At 38.9% G+C, this 15,627-nt stretch overlaps 1 protein-coding gene across 2 annotated transcripts in view; it reads left to right on the forward strand.

Annotated features, from left to right (window-relative positions):
• TRIM29 (tripartite motif containing 29) overlaps nt 1-7,857 on the forward strand; it is a 57,213-nt gene extending 49,356 nt beyond the window's left edge. For both annotated transcript variants that reach the window (XM_089678560.1, XM_089678559.1), the window contains 3 exons: nt 3,969-4,061; nt 5,874-5,950; nt 7,436-7,857. In XM_089678560.1, the coding sequence (XP_089534686.1) occupies nt 3,969-4,061; nt 5,874-5,950; nt 7,436-7,495 (230 nt within the window). In that variant the 3' untranslated portion in view covers nt 7,496-7,857. The remainder of the gene's footprint in view (nt 1-3,968; nt 4,062-5,873; nt 5,951-7,435) is intronic.
• The last annotated feature ends 7,770 nt before the right edge of the window (nt 7,858-15,627 follow it).

Here is a 15,627-nt window from a genome sequence, read left to right on the forward strand (position 1 = left end):
TCACTGTTCATGCTTTGTGGCTCGCATTAACTGCTTTTCTGACCTCTACTCAATGTCATAATTGGGACCTTTTCTTCCTTCCTATTCTAAAGAACTAACATAACCGAAGAAGACATTTTTTACTATACACTTTTTATTTACAGTTATATTTATAAAAATACATTATTTCATTTGTGGAAAGAGAGAAATAAAATGTATTTGTTCTCTCTTGGGTACAAGGATAGCAGAGTAGGGTTTAAAAAGCTTTAGGGGACCTGTATGTTTGAGTAAAGGAAACCTGCACTGTATAGCAGTTACATTGTTCTAAAGGGCTTTGTGTCACATTTTTGAACAGGGTTGGGAGCACATTAAAAATAAATGATCTGCCTAAATGCAAAATACACTAACTTTCAAAACTCTATGCGATAACCGGGGGCGGACTGACAACTCATGGTGCCCCTGGGCAGTAGGGGATCATGGGGCCCCTGTGTCCTCACCCACACTCAAACCACACCCAAAAAAACCTATGAAAGGTACTAGAGGCATCTCATGGGGCCCCCTACTGACCCTGGGACCTCGGGCAGTGCTCAAGTGCCCAAATGGTCAGTCTGCCCCTGGCGATAGCACATCTTAGCATCCCATAAAGATCTACAGTTGACCTCAGACTGAATTTTGACCATCTTTCACCAAATCTGAGACCCGTCGTTTTATTTTGGGTAAAGGATGGTGCTCTCAGCAAAGCAGGGTTACCAGTCACCAAAATATTTTTATTTGCAGAACTTGGAAATTTTACTGACAGGGCCATATTTTACAACAAATCCAAATGTCACAGAAAATAATATTCAAGTATAAAAAGCAAAATCCACTTGCACATTGTCCTCACCTGCTACTGTATTCAGTCATTATATAACCAGTTCTATTTTCACCCACATGAATGTGAAGTTTGGCTTGGGCCCAGAAAATCTAGTTCTGTCAGACTTGGTCAAATCTGTTAAAGATTGCTTCCTCTAAGTCCCATTTTACAGTGAAAAAAAACAACTTTAGACAGTAAGATTCTTCTTTTAACTCAGCTTGGTTCTAAGAATGGAAATGCACAGATCTATTGGACACTGAGCAATTTAGTGAATGTTTTCACTACTACCTGGATGTGGCCAATAGGAACATTTTATATCTTGGCTTAATAAGGTACTTAGCAGTCTAAAAAGAAGATAAAAAAAAAGGAATGTAATCTTCTTTGATCTTTAGTTTTTTTCCCTTCATTTTATTGGCAATGTAAATTTCATTGCTGTTTGCTTTAGCAGCTTGGATTGAGGGTTGTATATTAGCAGAGTTACCACAACACACTCTAATGAGAGAACATAAGTGTGTTTTGGATTGCTGGCATTTATTATGAATAAGTAGAGATTAAGATATAATTAGGATCTGCAAAAGTCGATCAGAAAGTGGGAAGAATCCAGCTAGATTGCTTTACACATTAGTGCATCACAATATAAAACATGCAATAAGTGCGCTAAAGTGACATTAAAAGCCACTACAGTGAGTGCTTAGCTACAAATCAGAGGGGTAAACCTAAATGACAAAAGGGAGGCGGATCAATCTTGATCACAGATCTTTTTATTGTATGTAGGGGTGTAAATCCAATGCTCTTCAGAATGACAGTGTTGCCTTTATCAGGGCTGATTTGTTCAGAAGCTTTGTTTTTGAAGCAAAATTAAAGTATAACTAAAGGCAAAACTTTTTCCTTCGTTCTTGACAGAGTGGAGATGGCTTAGAACACCCATTAGATTTTTGTTGCTATCTCTGCCCCTCCCCCACTTGTTATGGAATGGAGATTCACCTTTTCTATTAGTCATATGTACCACTATCATTGAAAGTGAAAGTAAAAGAAAATCCTAAATATTAGGTTGTCCCTAGAAAAGTAATAGAGGGGAAATCTTCCAATGGGGACGTGTATGTGTGTGTGTGTGTGGGGTGGTCAAGGGATTCACTTAATTTTCAGGGATTTCCTCTCACTTCCTGTTTTGGCTATGAGACAGAAAGTGATGGTAATTCTCCCCAAAGGGACACATATGGCAAAAAAAAACTTTATAAGCCCCCTTACTCTATCCAACATGAAAAAAAGTTTTGCCTATAGTTCCGCTTTAATTGTTTCCCATTCGCTCTATAGCAGAAATACTGCTACAGGGCGGCATGGGTGCACAAAATCACATATATATACACTACCCGCGCCACCATTCACGGCCGCAGCTGTCAATCACCAGCACCTGGTGATTTCCGCTGATCTCCGATGGAGGGAAGAACTGTTTTGTTTACTAACAGTTCTTCTCCCTGTCAGCTTAAGCACACTGCTTTGGATGGCTGTGCACAGCACAGCCATCCATAGCAGTGTGCTTACAGTGAAGCACACTGACAAGGCCCCCTATGTAAGACACGCCCAGCACACAGTTAACCCTTTGATTGCCCCTCATGTTAACCACTTTCTGCCCAGTGCCATTAGTACTGTGGCAATGCTTTTTTCAGCACCGATTACTGTATTGGTGTCACTGGGGATGTCAGTGACACCAAGTCAGTTCCCCCCAGTGTCAGAATATCCGCTGCAGTCCTGCAGTCCCGCTATAAGTTGCTGATCATGGCCATTACCAGTAAAAATAAAAACAAATTCCAGTATCTATACCGCCATTTCTAAACGCTAAAACTAAAATCCTGCAAGCCAATTAATTTACACATATTGGGATTTGATTTTTAGCAAAGACATGTATCAGAGTACATTTTGGCCTAAATGTATGATGAAATTTGATTTTTAAATTTTTTTACTGGATATGTTTAATAGCAAAAAGTAAAAAATATTGTTTTTTTTTATCAAAATTGGCAGTATTTTTTTGTTTTTCATTTTATAGCGCAAAAAAAAATAAAAAAATGCACAGGCAATCAAATACCACCAAAAGAAAGCTCAATTCGTGGGAAAAAAAGACATAAATTTAATTTGGGTGCAGCATGACATCACACCCAAGGAGGGGGAGGGGGTAATTCCTCAGGACGGCAAGTGGTTAAAGCATATCTATACAAAAAAACAAAGATTTAATATATTGCACCTTTCCAATCCTAAATATGATGGCAGCATTAATTTTCATTTTTTTAGGCTTTTATTTCTTTGTTTTCACCTGGTTATCCAGCCAGTAATACACTTCCTGTCTTAAAGTGGCTTTGCTCTAAGTCATCCTTGGACAGCAGGTAACACTTTTTAAGCAGTTATAGCAACAGTTGTTTGTTTTTGGGATAAAGATTTTACATACATTAATAAAATCTAACCATTGCAAGCACCCCTGATAGCATTAAATGTTTTTTCTCGACCCTCTAACTGCCACTCCTGCTGGGTAGCTTGGTCTGTTGAAGTTGAAAAATAACAGACTTACTGACTGGATCATGAAGTGAAAAATAAAGAAAAAAAGCCTACAAAACCCCTAGGGCAACCATCTGATTGAGGGATTGGTAAACCCAACACAGACCAATTGTGTTGCAATAAATTACAATTTTTTTTGGGGGGGGGTTGATATTCTAATTCTAATATCCATCATTTATAAAAGTCCGTTTTTCTGAGTACCAGATTACACAATACTAAAGTCTGCTAAATTGGTTGCCAAGATAAATTTCTCCTTTGGAAAATGTCTTCTTTGGGCTCAATCTACTCCCACTAATTACACTGTTAGTTAATATTCGTGTTTATTTTGTGTTCTTTGTGTACTGTTTTCTAATCTAACAAATTACCAAGGCTAGGAAATATAACAACATTTCCAAGTCTCCAAGAGCAGGCAAAGTGGTACCATACTACAAGTATACATGCTCCAAAAAAAATCAAACAATCATATTGACTTTATTAGCCATTACCTCTTATGTAGTCGGTTTTCTCAGTAATTTTTTTCTAGTCAGTTTTACTTCCCTTCTTTTAAATTTTGGTTAACCGTATGTTAATTAAACTGTATTTTTTCTAGCCACCAGCCAAGTTCCATCCTACCAATTTTCATCCACTGTGACAACCACAGAGACTAATAGTCAGCAAGAAAACAACCCCTACAACATGAATGGTAAATGTGTGATATTAAACTTTTTTTTTTTCTAATAACAAACATGTTATACTTACCTGCTCTGTGAAAGGTATAGCAGACCTGATCCTCCTCTTCTGGGGTCCCCCGCTGGCACTCCTAGCTCCTCCCCACTTCCAAGTACCCCCTCAGCAAGCCGTTTTGGGTACTCGTGCAGGCTTGCTCCTGAGCTCCTTGCTGTGTCCTTTGACACAGAGATCAGGGCTTTGATCTGCTCCCTGTTCCCTCATCATATGATTTGATTGGCCAATGGCTCCTGCTGCTATCAATTTGCCCTGTGGGGAGGGAGAGAGCAGAGAGAGCCGCTGCTCTCATATACAGCAGTGGATTGAGAATGGGCTCAGGTAAGTATAAGGTTGGGCAGGAGAGGGATAATGGACACAGAAGGTTTTTTTATTTTAATGTAGAGAATGCATTAAGGTAAAAAGAAAAAACCTTAAAGCTTTAGAACCACTTTAAACTATAATATGTATATTGTCATTGTCATTGGGTCACATAAAATACATTCAATACATTTCACAATATGTGTTTGCATCTTCTCTTGTACAAGAGGGCCAGATTGTGTAGAAAGTGTTTAACTTACTACTATGCTGTTGATATTTAGATCATAATCAGACTATCCTGACCAATCCCTAAAGATTCAGGTAGAACATACAAGGGCTGTTATTACGTATATTGCTTTGACAAGAACTGAACCCTGGATCTCAGTATTGCCAAGTCACCCTTCTGCTCAATATATTAATTTCCCACTAAAGCATTTCCCATTAATTGCCCACATTGTCCATAACAAATACACTCAAAGGGGCAAATTGCTTCCCTGAGACGTTAATTTTATCCCAGACTGTATTTTCTTCAAACAGTAAGTAAGGTTTAGGGGGACTTTTATTTTCTCTAAAAGCTGTTTCATATTTGAAGAGACTAAGTTCAAAATGATTGTGTTTAACATACTGAACTTCCATTCTTGCAGTGGTCCAACTTCTAATTGGTAGCTGTGAATTATAGCATGTAGTGTTAGTGTAGAGACCAAGTAAAGGTCAGTATAACAGACTTATATAGGGCTGTACTGCAAGACTGGACATGTCTATTGGGGTGAGCTTAAGGTTTGGTCTGGACACATGTTTGGACCAAATATTGGCATTTGGGCAAACGCCCTAACATTTACTTATGCAGTGGGAGCTGAATGTTATGTAAAATAGTGGTAAAACTTCTGCTATTATGCATGGCAGCTTCTGTTAGAGGTTAAGGACAATGCAGGTGCAGGCATTGCTGAGTCCTTAACAACTAGTGGTGTCACCCGGCCCCGTTCACTTAAATGGTTGGGAATCCCCAGCCACATAAGCAAAAGAGCTGGGGATAGTTAAAAGAAAAAATGGCACAGGAGTTCCCCTATAATTCATACCAAATCCTTTGGGTCTGATATGGATTTTAAAGGGGAACCCCACAAATTATTTGTTTTGGTACATGTCTCCCAGCATGAGGCTGTTGCCAGCCTGCCATGGCATTTGTTTGAAAATTGCTTGCCTGTTAGCCTAGAAAATGAACAAAACTGACTTTTAACATTCGGGTTCCTGTTGACTTGAGTGTGGTTCAGATTCTTCATCCAAACCTTGCTTGAGCTGAACCCAGGTGTGTTCTGCTCATTACTACTATAGAGAGAAGGAGAGAGAAAGAGCGCAGATAGCTTCCCTGTTAGCTGTGCATACAACAGATGTATTATCTCTTACTTTACTTAGAATAATATATTATGCCCAAAGAACAAATATGTTATTTTAAATCTTCCCTCTGTTCCTACAGTGTACCCAATGATGACAAGGCACCAACCAGCAAAAGCTTTGCCACAAACATGGAAATCCCCAAAACAGAGTCTGCTGGTGAGTTTAGTGTACTTCATTAATGATCTGATCATCTGTTCTGTGGGGTCATCCCCAACCTCTTTCAGCTTGTGAACTATAGCATGTATAACTTGTGGGCTATGCTGTTTTTGTTATTGCTACTACTACTAATACTGTTAACCATCGATATCCAAAAATGTTTTGGTCAGATTGGTCATTGTTAGATATAATATAATATTATGCACTTTTATGTCTTGAGACATATACCTAAGTCTTGGACTCAGATATCAAGTGGTTGGGGTATAGATTATGGCCTTATGTTGTTGGTGTCTGTAAGTTTATGTTTTCAGATGCACCATAGCATAACCATTTCTATCATTGTCTGTGTGTACGAAAATGCATAGATATTATTGTGAAACACGCTATGCTGTATCTACTTCCACTGGTCACCACAATTGCCCCATTGTTTGCAAACAATGATTTTGAAGCAATCAAATTGTGTAGGGTTTACAATGTATTTATAGCCCAAGTTTTTTATGCTTTACATAATTTAGGGATGTCATTTTTTCCTGCCACTCTCCTTTTATTTTCTGTGCCATTGGAGAGATTTCCCCTTACTTCCTGTCTTACAGAAACAACATGAAGTGAGAGAAAGTCTCCTAAAAGTGAGGGGAATTTCTCTCTTAAGCCGAGTATGCACACATAGATTATTGTTGTTCAGCATGCGGGCTAAAGAAAAATATTCAAACAGATTCCTCCATCCATGTTATACAGCACAGATGGAGGAATCTCCTGCTGTGGCTATTGTATTACAATAAATGGTATAGTAGGTGCCCAGCTTTAGACAACTGCCCCTGGAGTAGATGCCCCCAATGGAAGATTTGCTCTTATTTCTTGTAACTGTAACATTTTGCATTTCCCATCACTTTCTGTTTCCCGTCACTTTCCCGTCACTTTCCAATGATTTCAGAGACAAATAGAGAGAGAGAATCTGAATCTTGTTATTTACGTTATTTCTATCCATAACTATAAAAAAAAAAATGGAAAAAAAAGCTTTGAATTCCAAGTACACACAGAGAGCACTCTCAGGTGGAGGAAATGCTTGATGCTGCTCAGATAAGTTCAAACATGTTGGAAAATCTCTGTGAATGTTTTGCGACTGCTTCCCTTCCTTACGAGTAAAAGGGACAAGCCTTCATAGAGCATGTACCACAACAGAAAATCCAAAACTGGAATAAAATTCAGTGCTAGCAATGTAGTAAGCAAAGCAAACAAGCCCAATCTGGTTTCTCACCCTTACTCTTAGCCTGTATGAGATCTGCCTGTGTATTCTAAACCTATGGATCAATGGCATACATACATCCAATGCTATAACTAGACTTCTGTACTGAAATACAATTCCCCTATAGTCTGTCTATGTAGTCATGCTTTAGAAAGATGCCTTCAAGTTTTAATGAAATGCTTAATGTTACTTTATTCAAGAAACAATAAAACGTAACTAACATTTATGCTTGTTTCTCACAGGCTCAGCAACGCCCTTTCTATGTGAACAAGGGAAATACCACTAACACCGAATCCCCATGAATCCCTGGGACCAAGCTCTAAGATTATGTACCAAAGCTATAGATATGTGGGCAGAAAGAGGGTGGGGATCTGTGCTTAATTCCTTCACTGCTGTTGTAGTGAATGTGTTGTGACTGGATTTGGCTGGGAGGAAGAAAACTGGTTTTAGTCTAGCCAAGGGCAACAATTGCTAACTGGAATTCCAGGGTGGGTCCAGCAAGAATGAACCTTTATCTATGTTTCTCAAGTTAACCCTTTATTGATGTAGAAAGTATTATGCTATTACTGACTAAATGTTACTATTATAACAACGGAAGTCTAGAATACCAAGAAAAAGAGAATTGGAGGAAAACATTCATCAATAAATACATTTGAAAAGCTAATTTCATGTCTCAGCATTTTTTTTTGGGTGTACTGTTTGGCAAAACATTGTTGTTATATACATTTAATGGCCTAAAGCATTTCTTTAAGGGGTCTATTTATCAATGTTCAAACCAAGATTCACATAAGATTCACACATTTTAAAATTGAATTTAAAAAATTGTGAATCTTGGGTAAAACGTTGATAAATAGGCTCCTAGGTCTTTCACTAGCACCAGTAAATTATTGGGCCAACTAAGCCACACAGACGGCATATTTTTGTCACACTATTTTTTTATTTCAAGAAAGATTTTATGTATTACCAGGAAATGGCTACAAAAAATATTTTGAAGATATCTTGTATACAGTATACTGATCATTGTCAAGATAAGACAAATATAAAGAAAATAAGTAAAGTAGGAGGAAATATTTTAACTCACAATATTTCATATCTTCCATTTAACAGAGCACTTTTTTTTTAATTGGGGGTTGGAAGAATTAGAGTGTTCACTTAAAAAAATGGAATTACAAAGAAAACTGGAATACCTACAAATTTTACTTTAATCCATGGTCCTACAGGTTTTCTAGTATTAAAGTGATTCTAAACCTCCTTTTTTTCTTTAATCTTGACCTCTGGAGGATTTACCCCCTTCCTGACTAGGCCATTTATTGCTATACCGCACTGCGTTACTTTAACTGTCAATTGCACGGTCATGCAACACTGTACCCACGTGAAATGTAAATCTTTTTTTCGCACAAATAGAACTTACTTTTGGTGGTATTTGATTGCCACTGGGGTTTTTATTTTTTGCACTATAAACAAAAATACAAACAATTAAAAAAATACAAAACAATATTTTTTACTTTCTGCTATAAAAATATCCAAAAAAAAAATTTAAAAATCAAATTTCTTCATAAATTTAGGCCAAAATGTATTCTGCTATATATTTTTTGGTAAAAAAATCCCAATTCCAATCCCAAGTGTATATTGATTGGTTTGCACTAAAGTTATAGCGTCTACAAACTATGGGATATATACAACCCCTGGCAAAAAGTATGGAATCACCACTTTCGGAAAATGTTCATTCAGATGTTTAATTGTGTAGAAAACAAAACTAATCACAGACATGCCTCAAAACTATTTTCATGTAACATTCCAACCTTCTGGCTTTAAGAAACAGTTGAAAAAATAAAAAAGAAAGACAGCTGTAGTCAGTTGCAACTGTTTTTGCAGATCAAGCACATGAACAAAACGTGGAATCACTCAATTCTGCGGAAAATATTATGGAATCATGAAACAAAAAAAACACTACGGTACGCCACTTGTACTTTGTTGCACCACCTCTGGCTTTTATAACAGCTTGAATTCTCTGAGGCATGGATTTAACTATTGGCAAACAGTATTCTTCCTCAATCCAGCTCCAGCTTTCTCTTATTGCAGTTGCCAGATCAGCTTTGCAGGTTGGAGCCTTGTAATGGACCATTTTCTTTCATTTCCACCATAGATGTTCAATTGGATTGATGCAAAGTACATGGTAATTCCATAATATTTTCCTCAAAATTGAGTGATTCTATATTTTTTTTCCACTGCTTGATCTGCAAAAACAGTTTCAATTGACTACAGTTTTCTTTCTTTATGTTTTTAAGTCTTTCTTAAAGCCAGAAGGTTGGAATATTAAATGAAAATAGTTTTGAGGCATGTCTGAGGTTGTGTTTTTTTCTACACAATTAAACAATTGAATGAACATTTTCCAAGAGTGGTGATCCCATACTTTTTGCCAGGGGATGTACTGGAATTTTTATTTATTGTTATGGAGGCACTTGTGCGTACTCACTCCTGAGCTGGCTCTGTATCCCTTGACACACAGAGCACAGCTTGGCCCTGCCCCTGCTCTCTCATGACTGGCTGTGGTTGACAGCCATTGGCTCCCGCTGCTGCCTATCTATTCAATAAAGGGGCAAGAGAGAGACCGAGAGAGCTGCTGCACTTGTGCATACCGCTGGATTGAGATCTGGCTCAGATATTTTTGTAACCTCAACACATTGAATGCATTAGGGTTAAAAACCTTCTGCCTTTAGAATAACTTTAATACCTGACCCCACAAAGGTGCTCCTCTTCTTGGGTCACATCATCTCCCCACTAGCTTATGTCGTATACAATGCAGGATCAGTGGCCAGTGCTGGTCTTGCACTGTAAGTTATACTTCAAAGGGCTACAGTCAACATAGAAGTTATAGTTTCTGGAAATTTTAAGGATTTGATGAATGTACTGTAATAATAGACATTCAGTTTCCACAATTTATTTAGAGTTACCGTCATCTTTGAATATATTTTGTTAATTGTTTTGTAGTTTTGTGCATTTATATAATTATGGGTATAGAAGCCCCGCAGCCCCTCTTCATAAAAAAATAAAATCATTGTGCATTTTAGATAACACAAAGCAGCCTGCATACAGGATTATTAAAACAGAACCAAACCCACTGATTTAACCATTTCCTAACACAGTTACATTCAAGGCATGCCATGAACATTAACCTCCCTGGTGGTATTCCCGAGTGTAGCTCGGGGTAAGGTTTCAGTACCACAAGTGGTAACCCCGAGCTACACTCAGGAATACCTTGCAGCGCTGCTCCGGGATCTCTTCTTCACTTACCTTGTCCTGCGCTCCCACGATGCCCCTCCTGCAGTGTCCCCGGCAATGTCCTCCTGCCGAAGCCAGCATCTGTCTTCTGGGTTCCGTTCCCTGCGACATCAGGACGTATGGGGACGGAACGGCAGGGGAAATTTGAAAATGACAAAAAGTGACATTCACTAAATACACTAAAATCGCATAGTATAACATTACTGTATCAAACCATTTCACATACATTTTGTCCCTAGTGCTTTGTCCTGTGCCCTGCCTGCATTTTTACTATTCTTTCTGCCTGGAAACTGAGAAAAGTCCATGGTGTCCAAAAAGCGTCCCTTTAGGTCAAAAGCAGTTTTAAACCAGTTAGAGAACAGCGATAGTAAATCAGAACCACTTGCAGAATTGAGTGATAATGATTCGTGGGGAAATCATCAGACACTGAAAACAATTTTGCGACTAAGATCAGTGATGTGCAAACTTGGCGCTATATTTCAAATTTCAGTGTTTTTGGTTTGATTATATTATTTAATTAAATTTATTATTATTATATTATTATTTTTTATGATTATTTATTAAATTATAATTTATGATTTCGTGTTTCAAATTTTAACATATGTTTACTAGACACTTGTTCGGACAGATTTCAGTGAGTTATTCCTAAAAATTACAAGTCTACAATAAAAAAAATACATATTTCCATGCAAAAAAATGTACCACTTTGAGCACAGAAATATGGACATAATCAGACCGCTAGGGAGGCTACAGCCATGAAATGGCTGGTGTCATAGCTGATCACATGTGCAGCACCATGGCAATTGCAAATCAAACAGAGGCTAAGATGATCACTTAATTGGCTGTAAAGGATTAGGGCGGGTTAGTTCCGCTTTAAAACTGTAATAGCTGCTGTTTTAGCTAACCTTAAAAACAAGTGCTGTTGGCGTATTTATTACAAAATGTAAGTTTTAATGTTCTGTAGGACTACTGGTTTGACAGGAGTTCTTTTTTTCAGCAACTCTTTAACAATGGCTGCTCTTTTCATACAGTAGTTATCTGGAACAGATTTTCTGCATGGTGCAGGTAAACAATTTCAGTAGAAACCTCTGTTTGTTTGAAAATTTCCCTGCTTGACCTGAGACAAATTCAATTCAGAAATAATACAGCTTTACTTAAGGCTTTTGCAAAACAAATCCACCTTCAAGCTTTTGCACAGCACCCTTTCATTTCCTCTGGTGCAGGCATTAAACTCCAATGTAAACTCTGCAGGTAGAACAAGCAGCACTTTCACATTTTTCTTCCAGTGTAATCTTCACAGCTAAGTGGATATTTTCTTCTGCTTTCTTGCCTCTAGGTGCTTTTTGAAATTCGAAAATTGGTTAAAGCTAATGCAAGACTTATCTCATGTGTCTTTGAAAGAAATCAGCTTTGTTATTTTGCCGTTCTATATTTTCTGTTTTCTTTGGCCGGTACAGTTGTAGCACCCTTCTAGTCAGGTGCTAGGATGTGTATGGTTGGGTTAAGCAGATCTGTGTTTCTCTGCTTACCAGAAAGATTTTCAGGTAAATCCAGTGTGGTATTCTGCTTAGCAGAGTGCTGTGATTGATGAGATAGGTCTGCTCTGGGGCTGTTGGAGTTTGTCTAAGTTCTACCTGCATTCAGGAAGCTATGAGAGCCTTCCAGAATATGGGTAGGGACTAGGCAACTGAAAAGCATAAATATGGATACAGTCCTGGCCAATTGCAGGGAAAGGTGGTCCCATTGCATGCTGGGAGTGGGTGCACATGGGTTCAGTGTCTTTCCCGGGAATGGATTGCACCAGCCAGGCTGGAGGCAGGCTGCCTCACCTGGCAACATGCTGCCATGTGGCCTCAGGTGGGTTTTCCTGAGGGCCTGAAGCTAGAAAGAGTGACCCTGGTTTGGCAGGAAGCTGACTGAGGGGGAGTTGTCTACCAAGGCTCTCTCTGGTATCACTGAAGGGTTTCACTTGGATAGATTGAAAGGAGGCAACCCTTCTATCCTTGGGCCTTGTGAGTACTGACATTGAGGAACTTGGGGATGCTGTGTGCTTTCTACCTACCATGGGGTTTGATAGTCAGTGTGGGTCTGGAAAAAAGGAACACTGGCCAGTGTTCTGAAGAGCGTGTCCAAGTGTTGCTACTGAAAAGGGATTTTGCTTAGCTACGTTATCTTTGGGCTGTTGCATTCTGTTGTAACTGGCTTATACCTGAGGAGCTCAGCCCTGTAACTACTATTACTGCAAAAAAGGGACTTTACTCACTCCTAAAACTACTTGCTGCTATATGTTGCAAGGAAGGTTGCTATCTACTGTCAGCCAAGACTTCTACAGGGTTCAACTTCATCTAAGAGATCAGCTAGATGTCCTTAGTGTGAATAGTTCTGATTTGGAGTATCCTACTACATTCCCCACCCCTATCCCCAGTTCTACAATAAACTCCAAAAACAAAACATCCCCTAGACTCATTATTGAAGACAACAAGCTGAAATGTGTGTGAGTGTATTTGGCTGCGGAAATACACTGTGTCTGGCTGCGGGCGAAGTAAAGGGGTAGCGCTACACAGTGTTTCTCAAACACAGCTCATTTTGTTGCAATCATCGCAACCTTCTAAGTGTCCAAGTGCCAACTATGGAATTAAAATATACAATAACAGTATCCAGAATGTTGTCTTATCCAAAATATCTCCCATGGGTGGCATCTGATGCTGGCAATGATAAGTATAAACTCCTACAGGGCCATCCTGTGCATATGTCCTGAGCCCTACAGGCTTACCACCTACAGTGATTGTATTTACCATCATTTCCATGTGGTCCACACAATAATAGAGTATGGTAATAACATATACTGTATGTATGGTCATAACTTTTTTTCGCTTACTTTTGGAAAGAGAAGGATTAGAATGTTATTGCTGTCTGTGCCCCTGTTGGGAAGATTCACCCTTGCAATTTGTTCAAGTGCTCATTATCAGCAAGGCAGAAAGTCAGAGAAATCCAAAATTTTACAGTGGCCACTAGAACAAAAGGTGAGGGTAAAGCTTCCAATCTGGACACCTGTTCTGGTGAAAACTGTTTAAGAGGGAAATGATCTTTACTTCCTGTTGAGTCTCCAGGACAGGCAATAAAGGGAAATCTTCCCAATGACACAGGGGGTTATTTACTAAAACTGAAGTGTGCAAAATCTGGAGCAGCTCTGCATATAAATATATAAGCTTCCAGGTTTTATTGCCAAAGCTTAAATGGGCAAGCTGAAGTTAGAAGCTGATTGGCTGCCACGTAGAGCTGCACCAAATTCTGAGTACACCAGTGCTCCCCCACAGAAATAGCAAAAAATAAATTGATATGAGTTTTAACATTTAACCCTTTGAGGACCAAGGGACGTATTTGTCCCATGTTTTTAATTGCGTGTATCATCTGATTAAGAACTTAAAACTCTTTTTTTTTTTTGGTTTGAGTCAAAATTTTAGTTCTTATCAACAAACAAAAAATGGATCTAGCTTTTTGCCAATTATTTCATGAAATGGCTTAGTTACAGCAACTGAAGTGTACGAACTTTAAAAACAAAAAAATTGATTCTTTTGGCGTTCCAAAATCTTACGGTCCTCAAAGGGTTAACCATTCCCCCACTCTATCTAAAACTAAAAATATTTATACACACAACAAACTTAAAGTCCCCATAAATGCTGAGCCTCAAAAGAAAAAGTGAATACTTACCCTTTCTACTGCACATGCCACTGAACGCAACTTTATGTCTGAAATTTTTTCAGAAACCAATCTCCTAAGACTCCCACAACTCTCAATGGTTCCTCTAGCTACCCCCTACGTCATTGCTTTTATTGGGACATTCATTCCAGTAGTGGGGTGACTTTAACATACGACATACAGCTATATATATTTTATTTGGGTTAAAAGATAAGTATTGTATTTTTTTTTAAATTATACATACCTAGGTGGATGCAGCATCAATCCAATGCTGCAACCGTCCTCCACCGACTTGGCTCTAAAGCTGAAAATGGAGCGATCAGACACCACTGGTTGCTCAGTTCTCCCTGCCTCGCTGTCAGTCACCGCTCTCTGCTCTGCCCCCCCAATGCTAACTGGAGTGCTGGGCTGTAGAGGGGGAGGGAGCGGTTTGCTCAGGCTCTCAGTGGCTCACTGAGAGGCTGAGCCAGGTGCCGGTCCAGGCCATATGGTCACAATATTTCACCAGCCTGGACTGACTCTATGGCACCAGTTGAAAGTGAGTTTCAGCCCACTGTTGGCTAAAAACAGATCACAGGAGTGCAGAACGAACTGCACTCCTGTGATCCAAAGGATACGTAAAGCCAAATGAGCTTTGGCTGTACTTCTTTAATGCTGGAAATGTGACTTATATTAGGAATACCTGAGTTAAAGTATTTTACAGAATGGCCCTGCTTTTCAACTCCCAGGGAGATATCAGCTTTGGATTTCTACAGCCTGCACAATTTTGGGATGATGGATCCTTTAACATGATGAGTGATGTTTTCTGACTATAACAGAAAAAATCTTGTGACCCCAGTGTCCTTCCTGCCCAGGAAAATGTCAGAACATGTTGTCAAGGTATTAAACCAGCCAGCCTAGACAGAGTAATTCCAAGAAGGTGAAAATATCCTGTGTATCAGGTAAAGTGAGCAAAGATAAAAGGATTTACATTAACAGTCCCAGGTAATTAAATGACCCATCAAAGCCCATCAGGAATTGTTTAGTATACACCTGGAAGTTCTGGCCTGAGGCAGAGTCAGGAGGATTTCAGGTTTACTAGTCACACCACTTCGCCCTACGAAAAAATGTGAGGGAGCTGTTTCTCTTTTCAAAGGATTTGTATTTCTGTTCACATAATCCTGAGATTAAAACTGGCCATATATAATACAATTTCCTGTAGACTTACCTTCAACCATGAAGTGCAAGGGCCTGCCTGACTGCATACAAATTGAAAGTGTTTAAGTTTGACCCTATTTATATGGTTGTGGTAAATCCAAAAAATTGTACAAGAAAATTGTATTCCTATGCCCAACAGCACAGCCCTATCTAGTAGGGAAGGAGACCTGATCTTTTTCTATGGCAAATTTACTTTCACTGGCAGGTCTTCCAACTCCACCCTGTGACTGGACAGTGAAAAGAGACACAGAAAAGG

This window comes from Staurois parvus, unplaced genomic scaffold (genome assembly GCF_062004578.1).
Source record: "Staurois parvus isolate SC_StPar_1 unplaced genomic scaffold, SC_StPar_1.0 ptg000207l, whole genome shotgun sequence".
NCBI classification, from domain to species: Eukaryota; Metazoa; Chordata; class Amphibia; order Anura; family Ranidae; genus Staurois; species Staurois parvus.